Source organism: Sinocyclocheilus rhinocerous, unplaced genomic scaffold, assembly GCF_001515625.1.
Source record: "Sinocyclocheilus rhinocerous isolate Xijiao unplaced genomic scaffold, SAMN03320098_v1.1 scaffold1971, whole genome shotgun sequence".
NCBI lineage: Eukaryota > Metazoa > Chordata > Actinopteri > Cypriniformes > Cyprinidae > Sinocyclocheilus > Sinocyclocheilus rhinocerous.
In genome coordinates, this window is record NW_015632037.1 from 254,297 (window position 1) to 267,146 (window position 12,850).

Below are 12,850 nucleotides of genomic sequence, written 5' to 3' on the forward strand. Positions count from 1 at the left end.
GCAATGCAACGCGTAAAAAGACCGTATAAGTCATTATAATCAGTAATTATTTCCCCACTGGATGCAACAAATGCCTCGTTTGTAATGGGTTTTAATGTTTATGTCTCGTCGCTCCGGCCGGACACGGCATCAACAGTATGGGGAGGGGCGTAACATTTCCGTCTCACGCTTGAGGTATTCGGCCAATCACAACGCACTGGATAGCTGGCCAATCACAGCTCGCCTCGCTTTTTCAGACCGATGAGCTTTGTAAAAATCGACGCGTTTCAGAAAGGCGGGGCATAGAGGAGAAACAATAATGTACAGTATGTGGAAAATAATGTGTTTTTTTTTACTTTAAACCACATAAACACATTTCATTACACCAAAAACACAAAATAATGTTCTATTTAGCAACATCATATGACCCCTTTAAAAGTATTGATTTGGCACCGGTATCAAAAAAACCTAAATGATACCCAACCCTAGTTCGCCTTGTGAACAATCTTGAGCAACGCTTGTCTTTCGAAGATGAGACCATCAAGGACCTCAGCATCCTTGATCAGAGTAAATGGCCATCAAACCCCAGCATCTACCATGGTGAAAAACAAGTTAAGTGAATGTGCAAGCAATTTAACTTGTGCACAGACCAAGCACTGAATGGGATGCGGGACCTACTGGCCCAACAGTGAGCCCAATGACCTAAAACCGCTCATTAACTGTATGAAAACATTCCCTGTCAGCACAGCAGAGTGTGAGAGGAACTTCAGCCATATGAACAATATAAGCACAGACAAAAGGGCTGTCCTACTGGTCTCAAATATATCAAAATTAATGATGATTAACATCAATGGACCCCTTCTTCCAAGTTTGATCCTAGAAAGTATACAAGAGCCTGGTTGAAGAGCCACCGTGCTGCCTCTTCTGTACGTTCTAGACAATGCAGTGTGAAAACACCTGCAGAGAGCAAGTCTGTCTGGAATATTCTGCAGTACATGGGTAGGCAGGCTGTGGACAGGTTTAAAAACCTTCACTGACATTAAATCTTGTGTTCAAAATCAGTTATTTGTTATTTCATATTATTTCAAGTGTTGCACTACTTACCTACCTGAAGTTAAGTCCCTTGAGCCAAAACTATGAGCACTTATTTAGAAACTCGGCATTGGGTTGATGGAGTATATCACTGTGGTTTTCATGAATATGTTGCAAAAATGTATATATATTTGTTCATTTTTGAATATATTGTTGTATTCTTTGAATGATGATTATGTTTTAATATTTGTTAAAAATAAACTTATCTCTGACTGAAACACCATGCTTGCTTTAAAAAAAATTGGGGGCGTAAATTAAGAGTATACCCATTTCTACAGGCACCACTAAACCATTGTTAAGAAGGAACATGACACACATCTACAGACACTCCTCAAACACTGCTGTAAAGTCTCCTAGTATCCCACTGCCAGACACTGGTCTCACCGGGTGATACTGTCAGCTCCATCTGTCTGTTCTCTATAGGGTAACCGTGCAGGACAGTCCTGAGCTTTGTCCAGCGTCCTGCAAGCACTATTCCCTATTTCAATTTTGCCTGTATTCTTTTTTCCTTCCCTGAAATTATAATGTCACAATAAAATATTTAATAAACCAACTGTAATTGGTGTTTAAAAATCCATTTGTGCATCCATCTTGTTCTAGCTGGAGAGGGAAAAATAACCATAGAGAGGACTTTTTCCCCCCTTGATGATTACTGTATAAACTGAGCAAAGGAGCCAGTGTGAACCTGACCAAACGTGAACTCTGGCTGAAGGTTTAATACATCTACACCAGCCAGGACTTCATCTAGACACATACTGGTGCATCTCAATAAATTAGAATGTCATGGAAAAGTTCATTTATTTTAGTAATTCAACTCAAATTGTGAAACTTGTGTATTAAATAAATTCAATGCACACAGACTGAAGTAGTTTAAGTCTTTGGTTCTTTTAATTGTGATGATTTTGGCTCACATTTAACAAAAACCCACCAATTCACTATCTCAACAAATTAGAAGGTGATCAGTTTGTGGCACTGCTGAGGTGGTATGGAAGCCCAGGTTTCTTTGACAGTGGCCTTCAGCTCATCTGCATTTTTTGGTCTCTTGTTTCTCATTTTCCTCTTGACAATACCTGTTGAGATAGTGGATTGGTGGGTTTTTGTTAAATGTGAGCCAAAATCATCACAATTAAAAGAACCAAAGACTTAAACTACTTCAGTCTGTGTGCATTGAATTTATTTAATACACGAGTTTCACAATTTGAGTTGAATTACTGAAATAAATGAACTTTTCCACGACATTCTAATTTATTGAGATGCACCTGTACTGGCTGAAAACATCCTGCTCAAAGCTGCTGTATCCAACAAAAATACAAGTTCAAGATGCACTGAAACACATTTAAATGGACAGTTCACCGAAAAATGAAAATCTGCTGTTCCAAAGAATGATTTGTTTGCAAACTTTTCATCACTTTGGACATTTGCCTGAGGCTCTGGATTACTGGTAATAATGTTGTAAATAATGTTCAGTTTCTTGCACAGACTGACCGTTTCACTTTATAAGACCTCAATATATCATCAGGAGCCACGGGGATTAATTTTGTGTTGCTTTTTTGACTCTCAAAGTGCCGGTACCCATTGATTTAAATTGTATGAATCACCAAGGACCACAGTTTCAGCTAAAAATCTTCTTTACTGTTCTACTGAAGAAGAAAAAAAGTCACCTTCATCTTGGATGGCCATCAGAGGATGAGTAAATTAACAGCAAATGTTAATTTTTGGGTGAACTATTCCTTTAATGTTTGTATAGTTTAATAGTTTATATGCGCTGTAAGGCATGTTATCATTCTGCTTCACTGAAAATATGATTCATGCAAACCAAAATTTACAGTTTAACAGTAGTAATATCTCTCTCACACACATGTCCCGCAAAATCTGCTGTCCTGCAAAAGAGCAATAACTCAATAAATCACGTCATGATCTCACTGATGTTATGAGAGTGAAAGCGCTGTGTGTGTGTCTGTGTGTATGAGCTGAAGGAGGTGTGTCTGTTCCTCTTACTCAAACTTTCAGTGGTGACTGCAGTGAGCAAGGCAGAAACTGGGCTGAAGCTTGAACTCAGGAAATGCACACACACACACACACACACACACACACACACACACAATAATTTCCTAAAACGAAAACAGATTCCTCTGCTCCCACACTCCTCTCTCTCTCTATGCAGCTGGACATGTTTTTGGAGCTCGAAAACTTTTTTAGACATTGCCGTCTTGTTTTCCTATTGGTGGCAAGAGTTTCCATGCGCGCTGTTTTATGTCAGTCTTCTGTGAAAGTGTGTTTGTGGGAATGTGTGCTCTGGTTTCAGTATTGACTTGAAAAGGGAGTTTCTTACTGAAAACAACACAAACACACACAGCTGTCACTCTGTGACTCACAGTCTCACCATCATTACATACCCTTCATTTACAGTCATGAGCCAATGAAAACGCTTGTATTTTAATCCAAAACATATCTAACGTTTTGTGATGTTCAAATAACAGTTCCTGCCTTCATTTGAAAGTAATTAGGCCTAATAATCAAACTAGCAAACTAACAAAAGATGAAATGTCTGTAAGGTAACTAAGGCTGTGTTTAATTATAATTATCTTTAAACATGTACATTTATTTTAAAGTTTACTGAAATGAATCAATAAGAAGGAAAATAATTTAATGTTTAATACAAATTACTATATGCAAACATGAAAGCTGCTCTATCTGTTATGATATTATACTATCAAGTGTATATGATTACCTGTAAATCTTGAGTTGTGTCACGCGCAACACTTTTAAAGAATGACAGAGACCTCAGAAGCCGATAAATTCAGTATAGACACACATGAGACATATTAAGAGACATAAATGAGATCGGGGTCTGTACCAGAGAGAAGAGGTTGGAATGACAGTCTTCTAAACTCGCCCCGTTCGCCACCCAGTTCGCTGCTGTAGTCATAATCACCCGGAGCCGAACATCCCGATTAAAGCCAATCAGAGCCGAACACCACAATTAATCGCAGCAATTAATCGCACAATCCATGCCGAAGATCAGATGAACCAAAGCACTAAACATGTTCGTATGTGAATCTTCTGCTTTTTTTAGTTTCTCACTGGATTAAATCCGTAATCGGTCCGAATCGAATCACCTTCAGCCTCGAGTGTTTTTTTAATCCATGACAGATGAAGCGTCCATAAATCATATAATCCACAACACGACAGATTGACGCTCGTGAAGTTTCAGATCATCCGGTTGACAGTGAATTGAAGAATCGGTCAGATGTCACACACAGGCACATGATCACATGCAGCTTTCACTTTAATCACACACATACACACACTGAAACAGCGCATTAAAATCCTTCCGATTTCCTCCTCACAGACTGAAGTGAGCGGTGAACACATCTTCCTCTTTTCTCTGAGAGGCCATGACGAAACAACGACGCCAGACACACATTATAAAGATCATTCGCCAATAATCATCCACACAAACACGCAGCGTTGTTGAAATGACTCCAGAATGAGCGCGTATTGTTCACGCATGGCTCATACAGCAACGCTGAGCGCGCGCCCGCGTGCGAGCCTGTGTTTCTCTGTCTGTCTGTCTGTGTGTGTGTGTGTGTGTGTGTGTGTGTGTGTGTGTGGTCACGTGATCAGGGATTACGGCAGCGTTGGAGAATCTGCGGTAATTACGCGGTTCGGCCGCTAGAAGCGCTGCTGATCATCAGCGTCTTATCTTTTTAATCTTTTTGACATGTTTTGACACACTAAAAACGTTCAGTTAATAATACACTGTTATAGAATGTGATTATTTTATATTGTTTGCGAGAAATGAGACCTCGATGTTGGCGTCTCTATGGCTTAAAATTAAGGCTAATTTTCTTGTTCATGTGCTGCTGACATGGATGATTAATAATCATTCAATCCACCATGATAATTTTCCCACACAGTGTAAAATAATGTTCCATTACATCAAGAGTCTGTTCACATCTTTGATAATTGCCTTTAGTACAAATTAAACCTGTGATCTACAATATATGCAGCTGTTGATCACAACAAACACATTCTTCTACAACTTCTTTCAGTATCCTGAAGAAAAGATCAAATAAGTATATCAAACCAAAATCTTGGTTCAAGTCTAACATATTGTTAGTTGGTCAGTTCTTAAAATCCGTATCATAATTTTGTGTGTTGAATATTTGGGTATTGTAGGTATCAGTTTGTTCACACTGTAGTATATTAAACTCAATTTCTGATAAAACACTAACAGTCTTATGCCTAAATGGATTATGCAGTTCTGAGGCTGATTTAATAAGGGCTGTTCAGAACAATGCACTGAAATCCTGTGAGGCCTGACCCAAATGCTATAAACTTCAGCGGCACAATCAATGTTGTGATAAGAACAGAGGCCGTATCCCATTTGCCAAATTATGGTTATTTCCGTAATGCATTGTAAAGCCCAGCTGTATCTGATAACCTGCTCTGCTGGAGAAAAGTGGATTCTGGCATCGTGCCTCTTCTTATTGCTAAACGAGAGAGTGAGAGAGAGAGAGCGATGTATCAGAAAGATTAGAGCTGAGCACAGCACATATCGATCGCACAGCTTCAAGAACATGGCAGAATTCATTTGTAGTTTTTTCATCTTGTTTAATATGCCTAGCAGGTCTTGAAAGGTCTCTGCTAAGCAGCAGTCCAGTCATGTTGTGGGGAGTTTCAGAGCTAATATACAGGATGTTCTCTGGTAAATCAAAGGTCCACTTTTGTATTTAATGCCACAGAATGAGTTCGAGTTGAGGGAGACATAACATGCTAATGATTTTGTCTAATGAGCTTTTATAACATTTATGACTTTAATAATGCATTTGACACTGGAGGCCTGAATACAAACTTCAAAAGAACAAAAGATCTCTTACACTATCTCATCGCATTTATGATATTAGAGATGCTTGCAATCTTGCAAGTGTCATTCTAAGTTTCTCTACACACAAAAAGTTTGTCCTCAATATATGTACAATCCATTGAAACAGTTTAGTGCGGCAACAAATCAACAGAGAAAATCCCAAACATTCATTGCTTACACACACACACACACACTCAGACAGACTCCAAACACCTCAATGGCATTTCCTGGAAAAGTGGCTGTCTGGCAGAAGAATAGATGGCGCACATTATAATGAACAGAGTCTGACACAAGCTCATCGATCATCCAGCCAGGGAAAATTATAGCACTGTGGTCGCGCGAGAACCTCTCATAACCACTTCACAAAGACACAGCACTGCTCAAACAACATGGAGTCCAACCTTGCTTTCTCCTGAATGAAACTACTGTTGATTAGACTTTTTTTTTTGTCAAAAATTATCACCTTTTAAAAAATGCTTGTAAATCTCTCACTATGCTATATTATCACCAAATCTTGGATGCAATCTTTTTGTCAGCGTGTTTTATTTCAACTAGTACAGGTTTTGTATTTCTTTTTAGAGCTGATTGATTGTAGGTCTCATTGATCTGAGCTTATGCACTTCAGTTTTAGTGTTAAAGGGGCCATCCGATGCCAATTTTCCACAAGTTGATATGATTCTTCAGGGTCTTAAAGAAAAGTATGTAACATAGTTTGGTTAAAATATATTGCCCTTATAAATTGATTAGTTCCTTATTTCTGATGTATATAAACCGATTGTATGTTTAATAAATGAGGCCGCAGAACTGAACCAGACTCCCAGTGTATTACTGACACTGCTCACATGCAAATGCTCAGAGATGTGGTAGAGAACATCAAGTGACCCGTCACAAAATACTATGCCATTTAAGCCTTATACCCAGCTAAGATCATTTTTACTTGATCTTTTATTTAACAACTTATAATAAACCTAATTTGAGGCTTTGTAAAAAAGTTTGTGCTACAAGAAACTATCAACTATGACTTTTCATACATCGGTTTGTTGACATGAAGGGCAAGAAATGTTTTTATCCTTTGAATATTCACAGAAGATCAATCACCATTTAGCTTTTCTAAGCGTGGAGAGATGTGGCGACTCCTGCCTGAATCAAAGAGCCGTCTAAGTGACAGATGAACAGTGTGGTCGTTCTCCCTGCCGCTCCGAACAAAGCCTCCATCACAAGCTTCTACAAATTAATTCAATTCATCAGCCCTTTGTCTCCTCGGGCCTCCTAGTGTGACCTGATATTGCTGGAGGCTCCTCATAATGAGTGTTTGTGGATGTGATCAGGGGCCGGCGTTTGCTCAGGCAAATTAAAACATTACTCTCACAGTACCTCTGTGCTTCTCCAACCCGCCAATTGCAGCAGATTTCTAATTATTGTAATGAGTGAGAGATTCAGCCCTAGGGAAACCGAGAAGAGAAACACTCATGTTTGAGAGCAGCGTGAGACACAGTGACGTCAAACCCGTATCCAGAGCTCAGACACCAGCTGAACGCCATTGAGACTCTCCTCTCATATTGTAGTGCCTTATGACCTGCACAGCATCATTTTACATAACAGGTCTGTTTAAGTTAGTTTTGTTTGTACAGGCACTTTTCCGCTTTTCATAATTTTCTCATAGCATAAATTTAATGTTTAGAATACCTTAATTTATCATAGTCCATGTCGAATAGTTTAGATTAGTGGTTCTGATCCAATGATATCCGCAAACTCATCACAATGAGGCATCAAAATGACTCAAAATAAAACCAGCTTAAATACAAGACAAAAAAAATAGGATTAAACTCAATATACTGTATTTCTCATTTTAGTTTAAAAAAAAAAAAAAAGTCCAGAGTCTTGGAAAACCCGGATATATAAATAAAGCATTTTTTTTTTTTAATAATTTAAATCTAAATCCACCTTTTCAAGCACTCTGCTTTTCTTTTACATGTCCATCTGCTCACACGTGTGCAGATATCAGTCACTCAGAGGAAGAATAGAGGAGGTCGTCGATGGATAATCGGGGCTCCAGCGCCCCCTGATGGTCAAAACTCCAGCACTAACAAGAGAATGAGAAAAACACTGCAACCAGTTCAAAATATTTATTAAAGCTAATCAGTATTTGGTGAGCAGATCTCTGCTGGGTCTGTAGCCCAAGCGTCCTCCTCTCCAGAAACACAGGTAGTAGCTCACGGCCAAAACTCCCATGATGGTCACCAGCGCTGCTGCCACCGAAACCACCAGCAGCCACAGCAGAGCTTCAGTCAGACCTACACAATCCAGAACACACACATACACACATCAAAAACTCATTCGGTCACACGGCCTTTAATAAACATCCTGCTGAAGAGCACGGACCATGTTCCGTGCTAGACTGTGTGTCCAGAGATGTGTCGCTCTGAGATTCATCCTCCATCATAAACGGCCCCAAAACTTTACGAGCCGACATGCCTAGTGGAGAAAATCATGTCAATCGTTAATGGTCACATCGCACAGATCAGATGCTCCTGATGGCAGAACATTCGATGGCTTACCTTTCGTGGAGTCTGTCCTCCAGAAGCACGTGGACTCGCAACAGGAACACGCGTAGCTCTGGGACGGATCATCCAGGAGCTCCCATCTACCACAAACCACACGTCACAAAATATTCAACAACAGAACAAGCTCCTCGGAGTCTACATGAGATCCAGAACCTCAAGAATTAGTTCATGATTAGTTTGAAACCGAAATCGGTTTGACCTGCGCTGCTGCTGCATGTAGTGACACGCCTTCCTGTCCACACGCTGGATGTCCCACGCTTCCAGATCACAGTGCAGGAAAATCTGCCACACAAACACTGACCAACTGAGAATGACATCAAACAAAGACACATAACATCCTGATATAAAGCACAGCCCTCACATTCTGTCCAAGAGCAAACGTGAAGGCTTGGAGATCGAGGCGTATTTCAGCAGGATGACGCCTCGGCAGAAAGCTGGAGTTTCCCGATTTACTTTCCATCAGACACCTACAAGCGACAAGTAAGCGTCAGTAAACACACAGATACACATGATGAGCGCCCATGTTATGTTCGGTCATTCTGACTGACTTTGCTCACACAAGGTATAACATTTTCCCAAATAAATGTGATAACATTTATGCATTTCACACCTTGTTACAGTCAAATTTTAATTAAATACACAGTCGTTGTGCACATCCAAAACCCGTGATTAGGCTCATGAGCAGGATAAAACAAACCTGAATTAAAGCAAAAGAACTAATGTCTGCACACTTAACTTGGGCTCCAAAAGAATTTATACCCATGCTTAAATAGTTGACAAAAACGTTCCAAAATTAATTTTATTTGGTTCATTGTGCAGACATGTATTCTTTTGCCTTTATTTCAGTTAGCACAGGTTTTGTGTTGCTTTTTGGAACTGACTGATGGTAGGCCTCATTGATCTGAGCTTACGGACAGCAGGTATTTTTTTTAGGCGAATAATCTTGCGAGAACTTCTTTCACTCAAAAACTGAGGTGCATAAGCTCAGATCAATGAGACCTACTATTAATCAGATCGAAAAAGAAACCCAGAACCAGCGCTAATTGAAATAAAACAAGTTGACAAAAAGATTGAATCAGAGATTTAGTGATCGTATAGAAGACCGATTTAAAAGTTTTTTTTTTTTTTTTTTTAAAGGCTGGGAACACCAAATTAAGTGAAGGATGTTAGCAAATGGTGAAGAAAGCCACGTGTGGTTACCCGACATTGGCGATGATGGGATGCACCTGAGCGGCGCGGCTGATGTTGGCATCCGTGGCAGCCACACAGCTCTCCATGAAGATTTTCAGCGGCCTGTGGCTCCGTGACTCCACCGTGGCTCTGATGGGAATAATGGACCCAAGCTGGAACCTCATAGACGGAGCCGGAGCGCTGAAATCACCTGCGGACCATCAGTAGAGTCATCATCAACTTCCTGAACATGATAAACTCAGGTGTTCATGTGTGACCGTTCAGCAGCACATGCACCCTCCGCTTATGTCTCACCCTACTGACACTGCTGTTGATTTTAGTGCTATATACACATTTAATGCATCGCCACATGAAACCGTATCTGCACCCCATTTACTTTCATAATGGGTTCATTCCTGGTATTCTTCTGTGCCATTTGACATCATAAAACAGGAAAAATTGTGATATTTGCTGGATTAAAATGCTGTACAATGTTATCACCTTCACTATGCTTAAAGTTCAAATGGGGATATTTATGTGTTAAAACAACTTGAAAACTTATATTCCACGTAATTTTAAGGCAGTAAGATCAGTGTGGTAAGTGAGGCAAGTTTTAAGGGAAGAGCATGATCTTTACGCTGGACACAAAAAGGCACTGAATACCAGAATGACCCAATGTGACATATCGGAGTGAAAAAGGATATTCACTGATTATAATGTGAATTTAATTCATGAGGATTGTGGTCAAACGTGTCTGTAAATTAGTTTGAGATGAAGCAAGTTGTTACTTTTATTAAAAGTCTCTGAAGAAAATAAATCAGGGAATGAGTGCTGAAGATGAGGAGGAGTAATGTAAATGAGAGTTTAACACTAACTGTTCATAAGCTCCATGCTGAAGGTCGCCAGTCCTTCATTCTCGTCTTCCACAGCGCTGAATGCTGTCGTCGTGCTTACAGCTCTGTGCAAAACAAGCTCAAAGACTGAATGAAAGCTTAAACTCATCTCTCCATCATTAATTTGGTGTAAATTGATGTCTTTTCACAGTGGCATACCGGACATCTATGAAGACCCCTGTAAAGAACGAGATGGGGGCCCCTCCCACCCGTGATGTCATGTACTGCATGAAAAATTGTGCACCTGCTGCAACATACTACGGAGTCTGTCTCCCCAATTTACATAACGGTAATGAATGTGGTGAATTATCATAATGATAATTGAATAATCATTGCATTGATGCACTTTGAACAACATTATAGGCTATTATAGGCAAAACTAACTTTAAGGGTAAGAACAGGTAAAAATAGCTCTTTAAAAAAAAAGTTGCACTTTACCACTTTTTACAGGTGGTAAACGCTTAAGGTAAAATTTTGCGTGGGTTGTCCTGGGTTCTTCTGCAGAGTTTGATTTTTTTTTTAATAAGTCTTAATGCATAGCTAGGCCATGTTAAGCGTACAAATATCCATCTCGATTACGGTGCCGTTGTCTTAGAAGTAGCCTACAGTGTTTATGACAAATAAAATGTGTGAGAAAATTGATTATCCCTGGTTGTCGTTTTAGAACATTAAGCCAGGTTAAGCGTTTTCACGCGTTTTCCACGTACTCCACTGCGCTACCTTTGCGCACGCATCGCGCGTCTTTCGCTCCCGAAATAGTGTCTCGAGTCAAAAGAAGTCTAACGGTGGGGTCCCGGTGGTGTCCCGTGCGCCACTGTCTCATCACCTACGAGTCATAGACGCACTGGACCGATTGGGAAATGAAAGGCAGCTCCGGCCGTCGGTCATAGATCAGCATGTTGGAGTACGTCACTCTGTCCGCCGTCACCTGTCAGACCGGTGGAAGAGAATCAGCGAGAGGTTTCTGGGTGAATCTCTGAATCACGCTCATGTACCTGTTTGAGAAAGCCACAGTCTCGCAGTAACACGTAGAAGAGCAGCGTGTCGTCAGACACCGTGAAGCTCGGCGGACAGTTTCCCAGCAAAGCTCTGAACGGATCCAGTTTTTGAGACGAATCCAGTCCGGGTCTCCAGCGGACAGTGACCGAATCATCGCCGCCGCAGTCTACAGACAAATCTGAACACAAACCGCTCCAGTTAACGAACACACACGTACTAAGACATAATATTGAGATGAGGAACTTACCATTCTGTGCCATTGCAGCGGCTACAAACATCAACAACAGCCGTCCTGAAATCATCTTCAGTCAAACAACAGCAACATCTCTCCCCTGCTTTAGTGGATCTGATAGTAATCAGGTTAACCAGCGCCAGCTGAGCGTTAACTCCGTAACCAGCCGCTCTCTCACAGGTGTCAATCACGAGGGTTTATGGAACCCTCCTCACCAGAGGCCCGTTTCAGAAAGGAGGTTAAAGGGGGGAGGGGTACAATGCTGTTTCATGCATTCAGAGTTGTTTACACTGTTAAAGAGTTGGATTCTCAAGCTAAGCATGGACAAAGTTTCAAAAAACGATTTGGACGTATGACGGAGTATTTCTGTGCCAAAAATCTTACTTCGGGGTTCGTACAAGTTTCGGAGAGTTTTTGTTCGATCGTGGCTCTTCATGACGTAAATGAGGGTGGAACTCCTTATATGGGCATTTCTCCCGGAAGAACGAGCGAGATCGCGCCCATCAACGCGCTTCATCCGGCACCCAACTGCTCCTCACTCTTTAGCTCCGCCCACGGCAAGCCTCCAGGAGCTTGGCTTTTTCCGGAGAGAATCTTAAAGCTGTATCTTTCTTTTATAAATATGATAAAACTAAATACTTTTTGGAGATATGAATGCATACTCTATAGGTACTCAAGATTAACATGAGATTGGGTGAAACTGTGCGTTATGCCCCCTTTAAGTGAAAACTCTGAGTATGTTAACCCTGAAATGAGGGAAACTCTGGGTTCCCTTTCGATTCGGTCACTCTACATTCCTATGGGAATTACCCTTTCCTCCAAATACTACTGAAGCCTTATTGGCGTTCAAGCACGCGAAATATGAGGGGCTCCCACTCTATATAAAGCAGCGCTTGTACGTCACCTATTCAGAATCTTTTTCTTCAGCCAACCTTCTACGAGAAGCAAGAAGCCTATCAACAAGACTACTCACCGTGATCTACCCGCTGCAGCGGACACGCTTTCTCTTCCCCTGCTGTGTTCCGGTGAGCTTCGGAAACAAGGATGACTC

At 40.8% G+C, this 12,850-nt stretch overlaps 2 protein-coding genes across 5 annotated transcripts in view; both read right to left on the reverse strand.

The window, feature by feature from the left end:
- The window catches only part of LOC107742159 (mediator complex subunit 13L), a 59,935-nt gene extending 55,306 nt beyond the window's left edge, over positions 1 to 4,629 (reverse strand). For all 4 annotated transcript variants that reach the window (XM_016555058.1, XM_016555056.1, XM_016555057.1 and 1 more), the window contains exon 1: positions 3,929 to 4,629. In XM_016555058.1, the coding sequence (XP_016410544.1) occupies positions 3,929 to 4,000 (72 nt within the window). In that variant the 5' untranslated portion in view covers positions 4,001 to 4,629. The remainder of the gene's footprint in view (positions 1 to 3,928) is intronic.
- A 3,423-nt stretch (positions 4,630 to 8,052) lies between these two features.
- LOC107742160 (zona pellucida sperm-binding protein 3) lies at positions 8,053 to 11,912 on the reverse strand. The gene is made up of 10 exons (XM_016555060.1): positions 11,815 to 11,912; positions 11,564 to 11,745; positions 11,399 to 11,496; positions 10,551 to 10,633; positions 9,706 to 9,886; positions 8,867 to 8,972; positions 8,705 to 8,787; positions 8,500 to 8,585; positions 8,324 to 8,416; positions 8,053 to 8,235 (listed from the first exon to the last, which is right to left on the reverse strand). Exons 1-10 carry the CDS (start codon positions 11,867 to 11,869, stop codon positions 8,081 to 8,083), a joined length of 1,122 nt encoding a protein of 373 aa, XP_016410546.1. The 5' UTR covers positions 11,870 to 11,912; the 3' UTR covers positions 8,053 to 8,080.
- Between the last annotated feature and the right edge of the window lie 938 nt (positions 11,913 to 12,850).

Excerpts from the sequence above, each read along its gene's own strand:
- LOC107742160 (XM_016555060.1), bottom strand. The coding sequence starts at position 11,869 with ATGATTTCAGGACGGCTGTTGTTGATGTTTGTAGCCGCTGCAATGGCA. Across the intron at positions 8,586-8,704 it reads TACATGCAGCAGCAGCGCAG|ATGGGAGCTCCTGGATGATC; the intron begins GTCAAACCGATT and ends GGTTTGTGGTAG. Across the intron at positions 8,236-8,323 it reads ACAGTCTAGCACGGAACATG|GTCTGACTGAAGCTCTGCTG; the intron begins GTCCGTGCTCTT and ends TGGATTGTGTAG.